The 21,449-nt window shown below is 39.9% G+C and overlaps 1 protein-coding gene across 1 annotated transcript in view; it reads left to right on the top strand.

Moving 5' to 3' along the window:
• Positions 1–21,449, top strand: part of LOC142999648 (ecto-NOX disulfide-thiol exchanger 2-like) — a 49,786-nt gene that overhangs the window by 13,938 nt on the left and 14,399 nt on the right. Inside the window, exons 5-7 of the mRNA XM_076149270.1 lie at positions 2,597–2,809; positions 9,628–9,734; positions 16,101–16,221. Coding sequence (XP_076005385.1) covers positions 2,597–2,809; positions 9,628–9,734; positions 16,101–16,221 — 441 coding nt within the window. The remainder of the gene's footprint in view (positions 1–2,596; positions 2,810–9,627; positions 9,735–16,100; positions 16,222–21,449) is intronic.

The raw sequence follows: 21,449 nt of genomic DNA, 5'->3' as shown, positions 1-21,449 counted from the left end.
GGATTGTAATGTTTTTGGAGCCAGCACAGAAGGGAGCCTCAACAGATCTGGCATTTCATTAAATGTTCCTCAAGGTGTGCTGGTCATTTGCATATGTCTGCGAAGTGACTCAATGCATGTTCATCTTTTTTATTTCTTGACTGCATAAGTTACATTATTAAAATGCTCCATGCGGTGTCTCACAGATCATTGTTCAGAGCTCATGTTAAGAATAGGGCAGCAGGGGATTCTGCCTTTGCTACAACATCTCGTTGAGTTTTCTAGATTCAAGTGAGTGCAATCGAACAATTATGGTGGAAAATGCAAAGTAGATCCACGGGGACACATCTGTCCTCACCCACTCTTTGGCAGGTGTTCATCCTGGAACAGCACAAGACAGATGCGACAAAAGTCGAGTGTTTGTGCTTTAGCTGCTGTTTTTGCCAATTGGCCACTTCACACCTACCAGTCCCATTGTGCCTATTTGTCAGGTGTGTGGAAGGAAGGTCAATATGTTCTTGAGCTTCACCCATTTTCCCAGTGATTGGACAGATAATTGATTGTTTGGTTCACACACGTTGTAGAAACTGTTTGAATTAATCTCACAAAAGAGAAAAAAAGCTTAAGCAGCATTTCAAAGGCTGAGCAAGCCTAAAGAGAAAGCAACAATAATTGTTTTATTGATAAAAATACTAAGAAACCTTTTTTTGAAAATCCTTAATTCCCTTTAAAGATTTAAATCAGCCCAAAATTGAATGGGTTCTACCCTCGACCACGCCCCACTCTACCTCCAATTTCCATCACAATCTGTTTCTTAACTTTTTGAGGAATGCTGTGAAAATCAACCAAGAGTGAAAACACACGCAGCCTCTTTGGCAAGTGTGATTGAACGTATACCCTTACATTCCCAGCGTTTGTTGCTTCTTACAGCTGTTCACAGAGCTTAACTGAAGTCTTTTTTTTTGGAAGTTTATAATGACAATCCCATCTGCTCATTATTAAAATAACTTTAATTTATGGAGAGAAACAACGGAAACAGAGCGAGAAAGTGTGTGGAAAAAAGTTGCTTCTAGGTTATTTGATTCTGGTAAAACAAAGATGATATATTCTTAGATTTGAATGTATGTGTTTATGCTCCAGCAGTACCTCATGTGTACACCATTTGAGTTACTGAATCTCTTGAGCCTCTGGTCATTGTTAGCTGTTGAATACTGCTAATATTCCCACAGATTGTGTATTAATAATGGCTCTGCAGGAGCATGTATTATGGGACCTGAATCTGCTATAAACAAACAGGAACACCACAGGGATTTATGGAGATAACACCTTGATTCAATATCTATAGCTGTGATGGATAATCACTCATGCAAGCCCTCTGACAGACCCCACTGTGTGTGTGTGTGTGTGTGTTTGTGTTTGTGTTTGTGTGTCTGTGAGTGTGAGTGTGAGTGGGAGAGAATGAGAGAGCATCTGCAGGAACCAGCTTGGATAAATATAAAGCTCACCAGCTGCTCAATCTGTAAAGAAGCTAAGTAATGTTTGTGTGCACACGATGCCTCTGTGTGTGTTTGTGTGTGTGTGTGAGAGTGTGTCTGTTCTGCATGGTATACTGATGCCCGTTTGTGGGAGTGAATTGTAGCCCATGCTCCTCTGACTGCTGAGTACAGCGAGGCAGCAGAAGAAAGGAGGACAACCACAGTGGAATAACAACAATAGAAATCAATAAAGTCTGTTGACATTATCTGATTATTCACCAGACAAAGCAGGAGCACTGCTAAACAACCTGGGCTTTGTAAACTGAAGCCATATAACACCGCGCTCACCTTTTATGCAGACACCAGAGACATTTGTCGGGGTTGTTTACCAAAGATATTTATAGGAAAGACCTGAGTCGATTGATTTTACCGGAAACTGTTCTCCTTATTTAACCTTCTGCTCTCTTTTGTTCAGCGTGGAGATGACGTGATCATTGGTCCTCTCATTCATTTCATCCCATTCTTTAATTCTCTTTTCCTTTCCTACCAAGATTACCATTCATTCTTCGAGCTTGTGTGTTTTTTTTCATATTAAATCCTCAATCTTTCTTTTCCAGCATTTCGTCTGTTCCTGCCCTCACAAAGACCCTTGAAGTTGAATAAGTGTAGATAAGACGCAGCAGATATAAATAAAGAGTCGATGTGAAAATGGAGATTTTTTTTTCCTGCTTGCATCCTTTTTGTGAGACCAGACCAAAATACATTTTCTGCCTCCAAAGCAGTTTTTCTTTAACTGAGCTACATATTTTATTGTGAAACATTCCGCTTCTTTGGGTAGATGCTGAACTCACTCACCTCCTACGGGTAGCTATCCACCTTTCTCGTGATGCCCCAAACTTTTCTGTCCATCTCCTTCACCTCTCAGCCAAACAAACCTTTGCTGGCACAGGATGTTCTATTATTCCACTTTACTTGTATTGATTTTGACCTCATTTTTCTACCACGTTTCCTCCTTTTAACTTTCCTCCTGTCTGTCACATAGCATACTTTATAAAGGTACCATCTTTCTCCTTGCTACTCCTCCTATCCATCTAGAGAGCAATAAATATACTGAAGCCAGCTTTCCTTTTCCCCTTGCACAGATGATGGCAAGTTTGCTGAAGCAGTGCGTGTCCTTTTGACCTGGTTGGAACGAGGTGAAGTCAACCGCAGGAACGCCAACAACTTCTACTCCATGATTCAGTCCTCGAACAGCCACATCCGCCGGCTAATGACCGAGAAGTCTCAGCACGAGAAGGAGATGGATGAGGCAAAAGACAAGTTCAAGACGGCCATGGGTGCCATACTGGCTCAGTGTGAGTCTTTTTTGCTCCAACACACTCTGAGGGTATACGTATTGCAAGGACCTCACAGGCTGGACAAGTGATCTAACAATACACCGTACTCCTAAACCATTCCTTTACATTATGTTGGCCAAAAAAACTGAGCGTATCTACTTACTTACAATTTAGTCAGCATACACAGGGCGATACGGCAAATGATGTATAACCAGCAGAGATATCACATTACATCATAATGACATTATTGCGTAACCGTTTAAGAAGACTCTTAAGTTTTCGCTTGCTGTGATTCTAAGTTCTACTTCTGGATTCTAATAATAGACATGTTTCAGCATCCACACTTTTCTGGGGTGAGGGATTCCAACTAAAAACAAACACTGAAATCTTGCCATGTGCAGTGTTGCCAAACTCCTGCAGTGTATTAACCCAAAGAAACACAACAGGATTCTTTGCCGGATTTTGAATCGTTTTGAGTTGTTCGACAGGTCAGGCTAGATTGTTACGTAGTGTGAACAAATTTGGGGTAGTTCCTGAAGTACAGCTGTGCACAGCTGTTTCCACAGTTATACAGGCGTGTTAATAGTCTTCAAGTGTTTGCTTTGAAAGAAGCATCACTACAGTATTTAAAAAATGTCAGGGAAGATATTCATTACGATCATTTTACATTACATTACGATCATTTTGGCAGACGCTTCTATCCAAAGCGACTTACATTACATTACCACCCTTCGCAGAGGGGGGAGCAATTGAGGGTTCGGTGCCTTGCTCAGGGGCTCCTCGGCAGGGGCTCGAACCGGCGACCCTCCGGTTCCCAAGCGGAAGCACTACCCACTGAGCCACTGCCTCCCGTAGGTGGCATTCATAACACGTAATACGGGCAATGTTTTAAATCATATTTTGCTCCACACGCTAAGCCCACTCGGTTGATTAATCCATTTATTTAGATAGAAAGTTTGATCTTATTTCTCTCACATTCCATCAGTGTCTCTTTCTCCAGCATCTGTACATCTCTCTTACACACACACACACCCACACCACACCCCCTAACTCCACTGTGACACGTACACACAGCAGAGACACAGAGGCAGGATGAACGTCTCTCCTGGAACACTAAGAATTAAGTTGAATTTAAATATATTTTGATGATTGAACATGTTCATTGTCCTTGTCCATTATGCATTTATCCCGGAGGTGGCATTAGCGGCTATTCTGCAGGTTTTCTATCCTGCCATATAATGAATAAAAAAAGAAAGAATATACATAAAAAAAGAACACAACTCAACTGAAGACTCCGATGATTGCAAGTTGTGTTGCTCCTCTTGACATCATGTGTGAACCCTTGTGTAATACCTTTAACAATACCCTCCAGTTGTCACGATCATTAAAGTGATTAGAGTAATTGTGATTCATTTGGCAAATTGTCCGTAACTTTGCACAGAAAACTTTCGCTTTCCCTTCAGACACTTACCATCAGAGCTTAAAGAGCAGCTGGGCCCTTTGTGAGTGTTTTCTCTGCCTCTGTGTCTCAATCACACATACATTCCAACATAAACAATTGATTCTATGCCAATGTCCACAGAGATTTACGCTCAATCCTGCACGGTTTACCGTTCAGTCAGTGCTGTACTGAGGCAACAGGTGCATTGGACCCTGCTACGCTACAGTAATTCCCATGACACTCCTCTGTCTGCCGCTTTGTCACAGGTCACTGCTCTATACATGACATATCTAATGCTCAAGTATGCAGAGAAAACATTGACATAAATACTCTCTCACCCACACGTTTTCACACATTGGAAGACATTGATAAACACGTACAAGGTGTGTTCTCTCAGAGTACACACAATGAAGAATACTTAACAATGATGATACAAACGGACCTGTGGTGAGACGCATACATTCAGACTGCATGGTCAAAAATAAACCTCAAGTAGCTCATCCTTTTAAAGTCTTGTCTTTATGTTTAAAGACATAATATGGAACAATCCATGTGCTACACATCTGACTTGATTGACATTGATCAATATCTTGCTTATAGGGCGTCCATAGTTTGAGGAATAAAATAATAACATGGCTGATTTTCATAGAATACATGTGCGTCACATAGACACATACACATCATTTCTCAATCAGTCACACAACTTGAAAAACAAACAATGCTCAGCATGGGTATAGATTTAAATGTAGCGCTCAGGTTGTCCCGCCAACGTTCAGGACGGCTGAAATTTCCCCACCGCCACTTAGGCCTGCAGAGATGATTAGTGTGTATCAGTCCTCTCTGTGCCGTCACCTGCAAAATTCCACTCTGTGACAGGTAGCATTTTTCCTTGTATGACAGGAAAAGCCATCTATTACTACACGGACAAGTCTGCAATATGCAGTGTTGTCACAAATATGAGGTTTTCTTCTATTCAGAAGCGACAAAGTGACACATACATGCATATGCATCAGTGATTATGTTCTACAGTAGTGATTACTGCTACTATTTACATCTGCAGTTGATATCACATTTCAAATGCTGGATTAGAAGATTAAATGATCAAACAGAGCTATTGCAAAATTGAGTCTAAACACTTGCTGTTCCAGTGGAAATGCTTGTCGTGACTGTCACATTTGTAATATTCTACTCTATTCTTTTAGAAGACAGGGGGGTTCAGTTCCAGGTATTGTTATCAGTGTTTGACAATGCAACACACTGTGTGCATCACATTGATTTCGTTATGAAGCAACTACTGTGCCTTTATTCAGATTGCTTATCTTTATCATTAACCATTTTCCCATGCAGCCTTTGTGGATTAAATGTATTCAAAATGACGTGCAAAAAGATGATAGGAAGCTACAATAGTGAGGAAATGTTAGTGAGATCAGCCAGTCACTGTTCTCCTTTAGTGCATATTTATGGGTCGCTTGTATTGATATCTGTGTACGTTGTATCAGTATTGAAAGGGCAACTTAAAGTGGCTTCCAGTCTCCAAGGACTTTTACCTTCTCTCTTATTGTACGCCTCTATTTCCTTCTGTTAGTCTTTTCCCTTTCTTTGCTCTTTTTCTCTCTCTCTCTCATGAAAAGCCATTCACATCCAACACAATAATCCTTAAATGTGCATTTTCCTATTCATGGCTTTGTCTTCCACTCATGCAAATGGGTAACACTGAGATTAATCTCCGCATAGGCAGGCAGTTTCAAACACCACACCTGCGAACAAACACACGCGTTCAAATTTATCCGCCTGTGCTTTTGTCAGAGCTTCAGACTGGCACCCATTACTGGGCACACAATTGAAGGCATTCACACGTCAGTCAACTGTCCCTGTTGTGATTTTGTATAGTGAATGGCACACAAACAAAACTCTTTGAAGAATACTTTGAAATCATAAGCAGTTGGGGTGGGAATTGTCAGAGACTTCCCAATATATGATTATAACAATAATGAATTGCTGATATAATTTGTATAGTGATATTTTTCAAATATTGCCATTCAATATTGGCAATATTTTTACCTTTGCCAATTTGCTTAGACATATTAATTGGAGAATCTTTGTTTGTAAAAGAACATTTTCAGTTGAGCACTGGTGAGCAAAAAAGGTAGTTACAATAACAGCATATAAGATTTAAAATATTTAACCAAACTAAATCAAACTGAAACATACTGTGTAAAGATTGAAGAGTGAGATTGCGGTGATGATGATTCAGACGTATTCATTATGCTACAATATCTTCAAAAAAAGTCCAGGCACAAGACAATCAGCTGCATAACGACTTAATGTGCAAAAATGTATTTGTCATTAATCATTAATTTATCTGTCGTGATACACAAATTGCTTTTCTCAAGAATTGCAAATCCTTACATAATATTCCGTTGTTTCTCCCACCCTTACTAGGCAAGCAGTCACCAAACAAAGGTAATAGATGAAACAAAGGTTTCACAAAAGGAGGCAAAGAGATGGAGGCAGATCTACTTTTGATCTCGGTGGTGTGAACACAGAGGAGAAGCTGTGTGCTTGAGGAAATCTCGCCGTGAGAGAGAAAGTCCCAGTACACAGCAAGGTGTGATTTATACCTGGATAGTGCTGCCTGAGGAAAATATGTAGGGAACAGACCTCACAACCTCGCTCGAACAGTACAGAAAAACATATAGAATAGCATAGGATGTTGTCAGCCACACACACTGCAAAAACAAGCTCGGGAGGTCAAGTTAAGTTTGCCATCAATATAAATTTAGGGCCAAAGTCACAAAGTCGCAACAACCAAGCATGAAGCAGTGGGGAATGTGCAATTACTGGTGCCATTATTATACAGCTGTTACTGCAACTACTCCACTGCTAACTGGTCAGGGAATAGGAGGCCTTTTACCCCCACAAGGACGTGTCCATTGTGTCCACACTAAGCTATTTCTATTTGAAAATTCACCTTCCTTCCTTTTACTGTTACGCCCCAGCCAAGGGGAACCAGAAGGCTACATCAAATGAGACTACCCACTCTCTCCATGCTCCAGGAGAAATGACCGGCAAACACAGAATTTAGCCCTCAAGACATTTATTGTATCTCAGAAGGGAGTTTCAGACTTCAGGTAGGGCATACACCAAAATAATAACAAAACAGTCTAAATAATGCCTATCTTGACCTAACAAAATAAAAGAACAAAAATACAAGGACTTTTGCCTATAGCTTTAAACTCAAGACAGGGGAAAACGTCAAAGGGAAGAGGGATTCCCACCCTACAGCTCCCAGGGCTGCAACACTTTAACATTAAAGTTCAGAGGATATTCACTTTCATAAAGCTGCTCTACTGAAGGAATAGTAAAAAGAGAGTCTTCACGGAAGTAGCAGCAGCAGACCTCATATCCACCACCACAGCACAGAGGAACCAATCACACGACAGGAGGCACCTGGGCAATCACGAGAGAGCTGCTTCTGGTGTCTCTGACAAGGTTTAATGAACAAACTGAAGAGTAAACTTGGTGCGATGGCCACAGTGTCTCATTAGGTACGAGTGCTTCCAGCACAAAGTCGAGACAAGTCTCTCGGGTGCTTCACTGCCACTAGAGGGACTGTTTCAAGCATTAGTATCCCAGGTCAATCAGGGCTTCTAGAGAGTCAATAAGGTGTCCCATCACCACAAGGGTAATCACACCAATACATGAGTAATTGGTGACTAAGTTGCTGCAGCTGGATTTCTACTTATTTAAAATTGTATTTTGATGATCTTATTAAATGCCTCTTCATCTTTGCAATATAAAGAGACAAATAATTAACCTCTAAAATTTGAATTCAGTCTAGTACGTGTTCAGATGTTCCAAAAAACTGTATCACTGCTTACATATCATCATAATTACCGAATTAGGGAATATGTTTTCATCACTCATCTATGTAAACAGCAGTTGAATAGAATTTGTGATAACCAATCATTTGCCTGTCTGACTGCTGAAGTTATCAACCATATGACACAAAAATAATTTCTGCTCAAGTTTAAAGTTTAAGTTTGAAATATTTCTTCCAATGTTTTTAATCAACTCACAGATTGTGTAATCCACCTCTAAAGCTATTATTCAGAGAGAGAGCATTAAGAACCAAAATCAAAGCACCTAAACTGTCCACATGATTTTCAATGTTATGAGGAGATCATTAAATTCCTGAAATTGAAACACTGGCTGGTTTTTATGGGCAGATTTATTTTCGTATCTCATTCTTAACTGAGACCCCATGTAAAAGTAATTTAGTCGACTCTTAGTCAGATGAGTCTCCCTTCTCCTACTTGGTGTTCTCGTACTCTCTTTGCTTATTCATTGCATAGAATTTAGTTCTGTACTTTTTACTTTTAGTGTTGAGTCAAATACTGGTTATATTACTTCCACTTGTCCAAAACTCCCCTTGAAGCATCTTGAACATCTTCATCATGACACTAAGCATCACATATGGAGGAAATAGAGTGCCTATTACTGTGGAGTAGCCATTGTACTTGTTCAGTCTGTCATCCTTTGATTTGCAGCGGCTCAAATGCAAGTGCTACAGCATTCGATATAACTTTAAAATGACTTCAGATGATTGCCAATAGAATATCCTCTATGAAACATAGGCTGGAAAGGATGGAAGCCAATAGCAACAGCACTTACAATCAAGCCAGTTGTTGAAACAATCTTCACCCCGGACATATCAAGAGGCTGCATTATATGCTGAATAGGTGACAAGGTACAGAGAGTGTTTCATTATGTTATTGTGTTGAGTGACGGAGGGATCCTTCAGGTGTAATGCTGAATTCAGTCAGCTGTAAACTCTAAAGTGCCACGATGGCTTCTCCATAGAAGGAAGCCAGCCAGTGAGCAAAAATCCATGAAAGGTTAAAACTTGGCATCTTAAGAATGCAAAAGTATTCATGAAATTTAATTTGATGCAGCTGCTTGGCCAACCATCACAGAACTTTTTATTTGCTACAGGTGAGTAGATTAAAGATTGATAACATAGTAACTCAAAATCAATTAACTGCCAAATTGCACATTGTCCACTAAATTAGAATTAGCATTTGCATCTAATCTTACTACTTGGTTTGTGTAGATGTTACAAAGGGGCTTTCATGCAGAAGATACATTATTTTCTGCACAAAAAGCCTACTCAGAACAGGTGTAGGTACCATATTAAACTATTTATTATATGCATCACAATCTACCTGACATATAGTGATGGCTTGACCAAGTTCTTACATATTACATACGCATAATGTAAATCCATACAGTTTATGTCTGATTTCCCGTTTTCACTCTGCTTCCTCCAACCTTCCTGCGTTCTACCCCTTTCTTCTGTCTTTCACATCATCTGCACCTCTCTCCCTCAACGCAGTTGAACAGATTGTGTCGGTGTTCCAAGCTGCTTCCAAACAAAAGGCATGGGACCATTTCTCCAAAGCTCAGCGCAAGAACCTGGACATTTGGCGAAAGCAAGTTGAGGTTCGTATTTTCATTCAGTATATACAGTATATTGACATTAAATGATAAAATCCTAAGGTAATTTAAACCACATCGGCCTGATGGCAAAACCTTGAAGGGCCCCATCTGAAAATCAGATGTTGTAATCTTGCAAACCAAAGATTATGTGTCTGTTACATCCGTTACAGTTTGCCGTTTTGATACAAATACATACATACACACACATATTATTAATTATACAAATGTTATGTAATAAATTTATTTAGACAGTTGATAAAATTCTCAACAGGGAATCAGTGAATAGATGCCAGATTTCTTTTTTTACGGGATAACATTGGGCTGTTCCTAGACATTGTGGCAAATACAGTGGAAAGTAGGGGCCTAAAATAGAGCCTAGTGGAACTCCAGAGGTCATAGATATTTAAAGAGAAGAAGGCTTTACAAAAATGATTGAGGAAATTTTGTGTAAGAGACCAACTGAAAGTTTTTTTAGTAATCTATTATTTACATTTATTGACCAAAAAATGTATTAATGCATTTCAAACTAATGTGTTAAAAACAAAAGTTGACATCTCAGCACAGTTTAAACTCTGAACAGCTATTTGGCTTTCAAAAAGTGAATCAAAATTGTTAACTAAGCCCAAAGCTGAACTTCAGTGATAAGTGGTAATTGTTTATTTTTCTGACTTCTTCATGAATTGTCTTTCTCAAGTTTCTTTTAAAAAGGCAATGAGCTGCTGGATGTTTTGTTCTCTCAGGGTTACCAGCAGCAGGTACCTTCAGGCAGCTCAGGTGCCTCTGTGCATCTCTGAACTATTTAATCATCTGTTGCCTAAGGCCATAGAGAAAGACAGAATGAGACAGATTTGCATGTGTTGCTTGGACAGGAAATTGGGGTCACTCACTCTTTCTTTTCAAGAAACTGCCAGTGTTTTGCTTTTTTGAATATAATTTCCTGTCAGCCAAATGCCACATTAATAATGGAGAGTTCGCTGAGGTGTGTTGGTATAATGTAAGTCTGACTGATAAATTTTGATCTCCCTGAAAGATCTCCCCTAATGAGTGGAGAACCAGTTGATTTTTGAATGCAATCAACAGGCTGATAATTCCACACAATCACATATAATGAGATACACACATACATACATACACACACACACACACACACACACACACACATGCTATTGAAAACCAAGCTTTGTCACAGCATGGGGCTGAAGCATTTTTCTCTGTTGAATGTCAATGAGTCTCTTTATCTTTGTAAATATTCATGTACAGTATCAAAAGAAAATTACGTTCATTGTGTTCTAACCCCTGCAGAACTATAAAAATGCTAATAACTTTCCAGAAATAGATCTATGACATTAACAAACATCCAGAACTACTGCTGTGAGCCGTCCACATTGGAGTGCTGATACATTAATCACACTTTACACTTTAACCCAGGAATATTGACGTGTTGTTCGGAGGGCCCCCACACACACTGCTGTTAACTCCCAATTGGAATAACAGCAGCATCTGCATAGAGGATGTTAACCAACAGGACGAGTGTATGTACAGATTGTACTGGGGCCAGTGCTGTGGCAAATCTTTTGTGTGCAATATACACACGTGTCTCATCAGATACTGATGAATCAATCACTTATAAATGAATCACAAATAATCTAACAAACCCTTATGTCCTCTCTCCCTTTCTTAATTGATGTACCTTTTTCAAAAGCATTTCAAACTACAAATTGTAATGATGAACGATCATGTTGTGGTGTTTGCGTTTACAGGGGGGACGATATTAACCGCAGCACCGGTTTTGCACGCGCGGGCGCCGGGAACGCCACGGACAACACGTTTTTGCTTAGATTATTTCCGGCCACCGGGACCAACGGCTGAAATAATCAGTGGGTCATACAGTGGGCGATATTAAACCCGGAACCAGTCTTGCGCGCACGGGCGCCGGCACGTCCGCTGCCGGCACGCTTGCAGGTGAAAATCACGGACAACACGTTTTTGCTTTTAGATTATTTCCAGCCACCGGGACCATTCACCAAGGATGACACAGGTCTACCGTGAAAAGATCAGATAGAATTCCACAGAATAGATGGGTCATCGTCACAGGAGTCATTTTAACTTTTCACAGGGTAGACAACTGACTTTTAGATAAAACACTAATAATTAATTGATTAGACATTAAGTTACAAATGGTCACCCATCATCTGTTCCTTAGCTCCTTTTTTTCCTTCATACATTTCTACCCTACTCTTTTAGATCCTTCTGTCGATGAGATTTTTCCTGACACACCTTAAAAACTGTTCCAATGACGGAAGAAAGCTGTAGATGTAGGACTTTTATTTTGAAGTGATGCACATGTGTTCCGCTGGCAACATTAGGTTTTGCATCTGCCTACAGAATAATAACACAGTAAATAATTGTCAGGAAATCATGACGATACCACACCATACGTTTTAAATTGTAAATGATATGCTTATTAGCTACATGTATACACTACTTGTGTGCTCATGGTAATCAGCTGTCAATTTTTGCTATTAGTTTTTTTCGTATCTAAATAAGCTGCATTTTATATTGAATATGTACAATACATTTTCTAGCACAAGTGCCCTATTCTTATTGACTTTCTGAACATGTTAGTAGTTTTTAATTATTTATTTTTATAGTGTTTTTGAGTTGGCTTCAGTTTTCCCGATATTAAACGCGGCACCGGTTTTGCGCGCGCGGGCGCCGGGAACGTCAAAGCGGAAAACTTATGATCTATATAAGGGGGCGCGAAAGAAAAAGTTTGAGATCCAATGGCGTAGAGCAACATTTGCTATTTGAGAGTTGGCAGCACGTCCACTTAGAATGGATGTTGTGCCCCATCTCGGTCGGTCTGGATCTGTGTTTTGGTTTCAGTGAGAGTTGATAGCAGAGAACATGTTTTCTCACAGATAAGCGCTTCCAGACAGACACATCATCACTGCCCGTGCTCAGCCAATGCACCTCAGGACATCACCATATGCTGCCTCAATTTCCTTCAATAAAGTGCTGAAATGATGTCGGGCTTAAGCCTCTTGAACTGATGTAATTACCGCATCGTGGGCTGTAAAACATTTACTGCATTGAATGTGCTGATTAATAGCACACTACAAACAATGCTTTGTAGTGTGCTATTAATTATGTTGTGTTATGCCTTTCATGGCAAATCTTCATTCCCTACAAACTGGTCATTAGCTAAGAATCCCTGACCAATACAGCAGGCTGAGCATCATCATTTCTGCTGGTGCTCTCAAGTGCCAATCTATACACATTGAAATCTCTTGTTTTGACTTGCAGCTGGTCACAACACTTGCATCAATCCAATCTGCCATTTTGTGTGCACTCACTGACTGATGTTACTGAACAAAGCAGCTTCCTCTGGGCAGAAAATAATGGCAACCTGCAAATGTGAAGGGGTCAAACAAAAATTAACGGGAAAATCCTGAATTCTGATGCATGAAGTTGAGAAACATTGGTTTCGAAAGTAGTCTTTTTGAGGGCAGTGATTTGTTGTTTGACTGTTGTAAAACCGAGTATTTCAGTTATCAGCTGTCATTATTTAGGATTTCGTGCAAGTGTGTGAGTTGAAAGTTTCCCTTTTACAGTACGTATGCATCGGATCAGATTCTGTACAAATTAAAGCTGCTGAGTTTGGTAAATGAGGACATGCTGAAAACTATACATACAAAAATGAGAGGATTTGGATTATGATTAAGTCAAAGTGTCATATTTCTGGGAAAATCATCCATGTAGAATTATGATTCCTAACTAAATCAAAATAATTCATCCAGTGAGCGAATTGACTCAAGTCAGAATATCTGCCTAGTAGCCATCTAAGTGAGGTTTCAAAGGGAAAACTTGGTTAAAGCAATTACTGATTTTTACAAATTCTTACAGCTTAGGGATCGGTATTCTGAGCACAAACCACAGAACAATTTCACCTTAAATTTTAATCAATCTTTATCTACGGACACTGGACACTACAACGACTAAGCTAACTAACAAACACAGAACAACACAAGATAACTGCAGAAACACACACGCAATACTCACAGTAAATTGAAGGCATAACTGAAGATGGGACAAAAGTTACCGGGAATTTGGGGATGTGAAGCCGAGAGACCAGAGATTGTTCAATTGGAGAGCAGCAGGTTACTTTTTTGGGGCCATGCCAATTGGATATAAAATTGGAAGCACCAGTTTAGCAGTGATGCCACAAAGACGTTATACTTGTTATACATTCTTGTGGCAGTATGGAAGTTTGTTGGAATGGCGTACTGTAGATGTGACAGTTTTGGACTTGGTCTGAGTTGCAGAGGTCAGATGATGGCGGATTGTAAACAGTGGAGAACCTTGTCCCATGTAACTAGGTGGCTTCCTCACAGGACTGCATCAGATAACAGTCTTTTAAACAGTTTGATTGTTAACAGCCCACAAGCGAATTGGTCAATTGCCAAGTTACAGCTTAAGCGAGGAGAGGTCATGGGCGGTCACAAATTGATTTGTGCATTCCTGTGAACAATTGGTCCTCTATCACACCCTCCACTTTGTCATTTTCTTACAGGCCGACTTTTGTCATCCTGAAATAACATTTGGTCACAGAATTTGCATTAGAAAATCATGTACACCATCAAATTATGCATATGAATAATGAAATAAAGAAGGTGATTAATGTCACAGAAAAAGCCCCCAAAACAGGCCAGGAAAGTTCTGGAGCTCTCTCCAAACATTCTTTTGGTGCCATGTTTTTCTCATTGGCCATCTTTGCATTGCTTTTACCTGTCACATTTGTCTACACTGAATCAAGTGTGTACCACATTTTCCAGAAATGTTACACGATTAAAACATGTGTTTCTAAGCTGTCTAGGTGTTTGCCTGTATTGTCCATTGTCAGTTAAAAGCAAGGTTTCAATCACAGTTCTATTAACATCTGGTATACTCAAAATGATAACACAAACAGTAATATTAAAATCATTGAATTTGACATTATTGGCATGTAAAGGTAACATAATGTTTAAGTAAACGACATTATCTTCTGGGTAATGTTCCACATGGTGGTGGCACTGCATTAACAGATATAAACAAAAATTGGGCATTAAGTCCCACAGAGAAGGTGTGTTAACTTGAGAGGGGGGAGGCCTTATGATCTTATGCCTTAAAAGGGAATTACACGGTCCAGCTTGAAATAGACGAGACACCATGGTCATATCAAGTTATTATGTCCAGTCACAATTGCATCACGCATCCTGTTCCCAAACCATGCCCAATTAGGAGTCACAAGTCTGCTGGCTGTACTCGTGTGTTTGTGGCCCTCCAGCCATTTGATGCGTGTGTGTGTGTGTGTGTGCATGGCGTGTGGTGTGGCTGCTTAGGGAGACATCCTATCAGGCACTACAAAGGCTTTATAGTCGTCTGCAGCCTGAGGTACTTACACATGCTCCATAACCTGTTTTAATCCAGCTTTCTCATAGCGGTTACATACTTTCACACTGCACTAACCTGAGAAGGATGCCTTTGTACCACCCACTGCCTCTGACTATGTGTGTGTGTGTAGTTCAAGTACAGATAAAAGGTGAGTGGAACAGACTGATGCTTTCCATACTTAAAGTCAAATTTATTACCATACTATCTCCCCAAGTGGGTTACAAAGAAAACTAATTATTCACACGTTGATTACCTTGAAACCATGAGACATCTAACTGCATATCTTTGTTTACCACTAGAGGATTTGTTCCCAGAGCAGACATCTCTATACCAAATACTTCTCACTCTGAAAAAAAAAAAAAAATCTGCAAAACAAATGTGACAACAAGCTGAGAGCTCAAACACTTGACTCACTCCCCACTGTAGGCTGTGGTGACAGAATGTGGAAGTGGTGTCAGATGTTTGAGGAGTTTCCACGCGTTAAAACTCTCTCGACTTCGTTGGGTTGTCGAGTATGCTTTCTCAACAAGTGACTCAGGGCCCGATGTCAAGTGTCTGCCCTAAATACTCAGGAGAAAACATGTTTACACAGTGGTATGCTTTTAAAGGCATGATTTGTCAGCATGACATGTCTTTGGAATCAGCCAGCATACAGTTACAGTAGTTTAAGTGGCGCCATTTAGAAGTTTCTGATGCAGTGCGGAGCCAAAAAAAAACACTTTGCCGCAGACAACTACATACGACTTCACATCAGGCCTCCTCTTACGGTAAGCAGAGGAACCTGAAAAGACAAAACAGAGGAGGTAGACTAATGGTTGTTTGTGCAAGAATGAGCAACAGAGCGGTTTTAAGAATAAACACACCATTCGTGATTTCTATATATGCTGCTGTATATATTCAACAGGACGTCCACAATGCTTCTCTTGTGCATTCCAGGAGATCAGAAACACCCAGAACGAGCAGCTGATGGGCATCCGGGGAGAAGAAGAGATGGAGATGTCTGACGATGACATGGAGGGCTCCTCCCCCGCCGGCAGTAAGGACTCGGAGGACTCAGGTACGGAGACACTCAAAGCTGACACTTAACAAAGTGGTGCTCAGCGACAGAGGACATAAACATAGTCTGATGTGAGGGAGCCGGGAAGAAGTAGACACTTTGAGAGCCGCACCAGGCAGAACTCACACTCTTTGCATGAGTGTGAACTTGTTTCACTGAGGCCAGGATTTTCTTGGCATGTATTGGATCAGGTTGTTCCGAGACAAGATTTTTTACAATAATGTTTTGAGTCTGAATTCGGCCTGAAGGGTTTTTCAGTTGGCTGAATTGTTGTTGTGTTGGTTGTTTGAGGCAAAGAAGGAATTCATCATAGTGTTTTGTTGTACTCTAGTTCTATATCTATGTCGTATCATAATTGCATAGTGGCATTTTCAGGTATTCTGCATTTTTTGTCTTGTCGAACACTTGCCTCTACGTGCAACTTATAATCGGTATACAGTTTACAGTTGGACAGATTTATGTTATTTCATTTCATGGGTTGAAGGTTACAGACTGCAAAGTTCTCCCATCGTGGCTCCTGACTTCATCACCTTCTACAATGGGCATCAATGCAACAATCCTTTGAGTTATTGATCTTCTTTACTGTATTATAGAAGATATAAATTATTGTTTCGGTTGAACCTCAGTGGTTTCTGGTAAAATGAAAGGCTAGGAAGGATGCAGAGGTTGTGTCCTCTGTAATCATTTTAAATGAAGGCAGTATTTCTCATCTGCATTCTCCTAAATGGGACGGTAAAGTGGAGCGTCTATGATGTATGACACCTTCAAAGGATACATTCCATGGAATGAGGTGAAATAAATGAACGCCAGTAAACAATTTACTCGTCAGACCTTATTTTGAGTAGCTGGTTGGACTTGTCTTATTTACCCTCTTTTACTTTGAAAGATGCAAGTAAATATTTAAACTAATGCTGTTTAAACTTAAATCTAACAGCTTCTAACAAAGGGCTCAGGTTAATATTTTAAACAGCACTAAAATTGATTTCAGCTAAATCGAATCCATAAAACACACAAACACACTGAATGAGAATTTGTATGACTTCTTCAAAGCGTCTGCTGTCTTGTGTTAGAACAGATAAGAGATAAGTAAACAGTTTAGCGCAGGAAATGGAGGAAATCCTTTCAAATGTGGTTTCTTTCGACTTAATATTGGGAGACGCTTTGTGAGTATTATACAGACTTTCTGCACTGATTCATTTCACATGCAACCACATAACACCAGTCTCAATCCCTCACAGCACTATACAAATAAACAGGAAATACGTATGTCTTTAAAACTGTGCCATATTGGGCCATACACTGTTGGTATGTGCGGTGTAGGTGTCACGGGTCCCAGGGGTGGGTTTGACCTGTATTAAGCAGGTGAAGGGGAACAATCTGGATGCAGTCTGTCTCGCTTTCTCACAGATTGCTTTTCTGGTTGTTTCATTAAACAACTCAAATTATAACATCACACATTTGTTCAATATATATCAGTCATTTAAGTTCAGTTGTTTTCATTCGAATACATAGCTTAACTCAATATTCCCACTATTTCAATACAACACACACATTCACTCTAATCAGATATTAAACCTTGTATTTCACACATTTCCATAGACTTCAGTTGACCTTCAACAAACATCTTTAGCAATTAAATTACACATTTACACAGAATTCAACTGGTTGAAACACCCTTTTGTCTCTGGTGTCATATATAGGAGTATATCATCTCACTGTATCAAACTGATATTAACCTTCTGCAATAATTACAGGCCACTGAAATGATTAACTAGAAAGTGCTTCAGTTATATTATTTTAACCATGTTACACAGAAGTTGAACCAGGCTTAAATGTTAATATCCGGTATTTCTCTTGCTATCATAACTCTAAATATCAGTACCTGTTCGGAGTAACAACATGGACGCCACCCTGCGAAGACCCGAACAAAGCAGACCCGCTTTACTTCAATTCCCCACACATGCTGACCATTATTACAACGTTCAAAACATTTAACCAACTGTCACACGGATAAGGTGTCACTTTATACAGTCGTTTGTCATAGTTAACGGCCAGTTTACCGACCTGTATTACGCAGGTGAACAGGGACAGGATGCAGTCTGTTTTGCTTCCTCCCCGGTTGCTTCAGAAGAGCTGAACGCCTCCACCATTGATTCCCCAACGCCACCGGAACGAACTCAAATGTTCCACCCCACTGCGAAAATAAACACATTCCACTTTAAGTTAATTTTCCGGATGAAACACATGTATTATATATTAACATCAGAAGGATAATTGTTAGGGTTAAATACTTAAACGCGGTCACACCATGGCGCGTGTGCCACATAGGCTTGGCATGATGATAAATATTATACAGTTCCTCTACACACTAGTGCAAAGAAGCTGAAACAAAGCCTAAGATCTGGGACAGCACTTGTGTATTTTCTGCCACATCACACATCATAATGAGAAAATATAATGTTGTTCTCCCAGCATGAAGTGTGCGTGTCAGTGCATGCACGCATGTTTCTCAGTATCCTTAACATTTCTTGTATGTCTTGCAAGAGAAATTCGTCTGAATCTGGCCAAAGTTACCCTCCCTGGGCAGCAAGTTAATAGGACTTTCTAATCAATACTCACTCCCCTCCTACTCAATCCTTCAGGGAGAATACACACACGTACACTGCCGGGGTCTAATCTCCATAAATCAGTGTTTTAATCATGTTTCAACATAAAGCCTGAGAGGATTTCTCAATACAACAGCACATGATTTCTACATACGCATTGCGCCACAGCAATGGCTGTATGTGGTTCACACGCCTATTGTGACCGATGACGACTATTGTGTGGCTTTGACACAGTAGTTAGTCATGTGATTAGAGGGTTTCTGTAGCACATTATTGTCTAGGCGTTGGCAATTATCGTTGTTCTCCGGCCTATTGGAAGAAATCTGTAACAGCTGAAACACATTTGGATATTTAATTCAGTGCAATGTGAGTAAAACAACACTTTTCCTCGAAACTTTCAGAGGTCAAATTATCCTTAGTTTGATTCTTTAGGAAATTTCCTTCGTATTGAAAACAGCCAGTGTTCATGTAATATGCATTTACTTGTTAATGAATGCTATTTGTCTTTAATTATATGCGCATTCTTGTTGATTTTGCACCCTGGCAGCTCCACATGTGGTCTGCTTACACGGGGAGATGGGGAATGGAAAACACAATTGTAAAGGAATAATAAAGCGAGAAAAGAAAAACTTTCTAGAAAAAGAATTCATTTTTTACATAGCTCCAACCAAATAGCGTGGCTTTAAAGCTCTAATTTCTCTTTCTAATGCTTATATTAAAGGTGTTAAATGTTTGTGTTCGTGTCTGAACCGACATCCTGCAGCTGGTTGGGGATGCTGAGGAGCACCAAGACTGCAGTGTGACTTGGGAAAGGGACTGGAACTAAGCTCACTGTAATGGAACAGGTCACAAATTCACAAATTGCATTGATTCGTGATGTAATGCCAATGCGGAAAATAACACCGTATCTACAGAGAGTTTTGATCCAATATCATTAATCTAAGATTTCTGAGAAAATGAAACGCTCGACAATCCACAACAATACAAACAGTATGTTCAATATTTTAAGCGACATCTGTTTGTCGCTGAGACATAAGGAAGTTTGTTCCTTTTATGGCCAGAGAATTTTCTAATTCTGTGCTGGGGGTAGATCTCAGACTCAAAATACTGGAAAAACATGAAAAAAAATCCTATTCAAAGATAAAAGACATTTCATTTTCTATTAGTCATATTCCATTGCCTGCACGGGAACTGATATTCTTGAATGTTCTCATAGTGTCCAATTGATTCAGAAATATAAAAGCAGAATAAAGTTTCTTTGTGTGAAATTCTCTGGATGAGTTCTGCATTAAGTGATTGAGTTGGAGCAAATGAGCAATTGTCTTTTGAGCAACCTCTCTGAAATAGAACATGGCAGGACACTGCAAGTCACAGAAAGAAGCGCGAATGACATGAGAATGACAGATGCCTTCATTTGTTTAACATCATTGTATAACAATAACATGAGGTTATCTGTTTGGTGAACATAAAGCGACAAGAACACGTTAGTGGATTTCTGTTCGTTATCTGAGCTTCATCTCAGTCACAATAATGCACAAAATCACAATCTAGTTGGATGAGATTGAGGTTAGAGATGTCTGTCGTGAAGTCTCATTATCGACTGTCTGTTTTTCTGAAGACAGATCTGCTCATGTGCCATGATCTGATCAAAACTCATTACAGAGGACCTTAGAGGAAGAGTTGTGTAGAGATGTATGAACGGGTGTCCTGCAGAGATCACATCAGTGCCGTGATGAAGGAGGTGGAAAAAGAACCCAAGGCTTATTGCTGAACGTGCTGGACACTCTGTTCATGTGTCAAGTATAAGAAAAACACCAAACAACAACAGTGTTCGTAGAGGGACAAAAAAGGAGGAAAGCACTGGATGTCCCTGAAGGCTCTCTCGGACCACATTCTGTGGACAGATGAGAAGAATTCAAAGTTTTTGGCATGAAATGCACAACACTGTGGGCTAAATTTAGTAAGAATTGACAACTGTTTCTCCAAGCATATATAATAGCAAATGGCACTTTGCATGTTTTAACCAAAGGGCCACAGTGAAGTTTGTACCAGCAGAACCTCGTAAAGCAGACAATCATAAATTCATCAAATATTCTCAGCAATTCTCAGCGGTGCTTTTGTCGCATTCTGAGTGCATGTGTTATTTGAATGACCTCATATGTCCCAGGTTGATCTTTCACAGTTCTAGGAAGACTGAAGTTACTCATGTTTTTGTTGAACTGTCTGGAGCAATGTTCAACCAGCCTGTGAGTAGACACATGTCTGCTCAGTTTCCCTCCACACCTGCATATTGAGATCTGTGTGCATCAGCAAGTGATGCAGGAGCTACAGGAAACATTTGGTGGTTTGATATTATTGCTAATGGAGTTTCTACGAGATATTAAATGCAACGTTCACTTATTTTTTTCCAGCCTGGACTGGATAATTGAACAATATGTTCAGTAAAAGTCCATGGTTTCATTTACAAGGTTTTATTAAGATTTATTTCCCCAACCTGGTTGTGTGTGTTTGTGCTTCATGCTTGTGCTTAAAGTAACCCCCCCCCCCCGACTGCACAGGGGGGAATTCTTTCGCAATATAAATCTGCCATATTGTGTGTGTGCTGTATCTATATATCTGCAG

Source organism: Genypterus blacodes, unplaced genomic scaffold (genome assembly GCF_046128005.1).
Source record: "Genypterus blacodes isolate CSIRO-AG114 ecotype Tasmania unplaced genomic scaffold, CSIRO-AGI_Gbla_v1 ptg000044l_1, whole genome shotgun sequence".
Taxonomy (NCBI): domain Eukaryota; kingdom Metazoa; phylum Chordata; class Actinopteri; order Ophidiiformes; family Ophidiidae; genus Genypterus; species Genypterus blacodes.
Note: the sequence above shows the minus strand (reverse complement) of the source record. Positions and strands in the feature narration are given on the sequence as shown.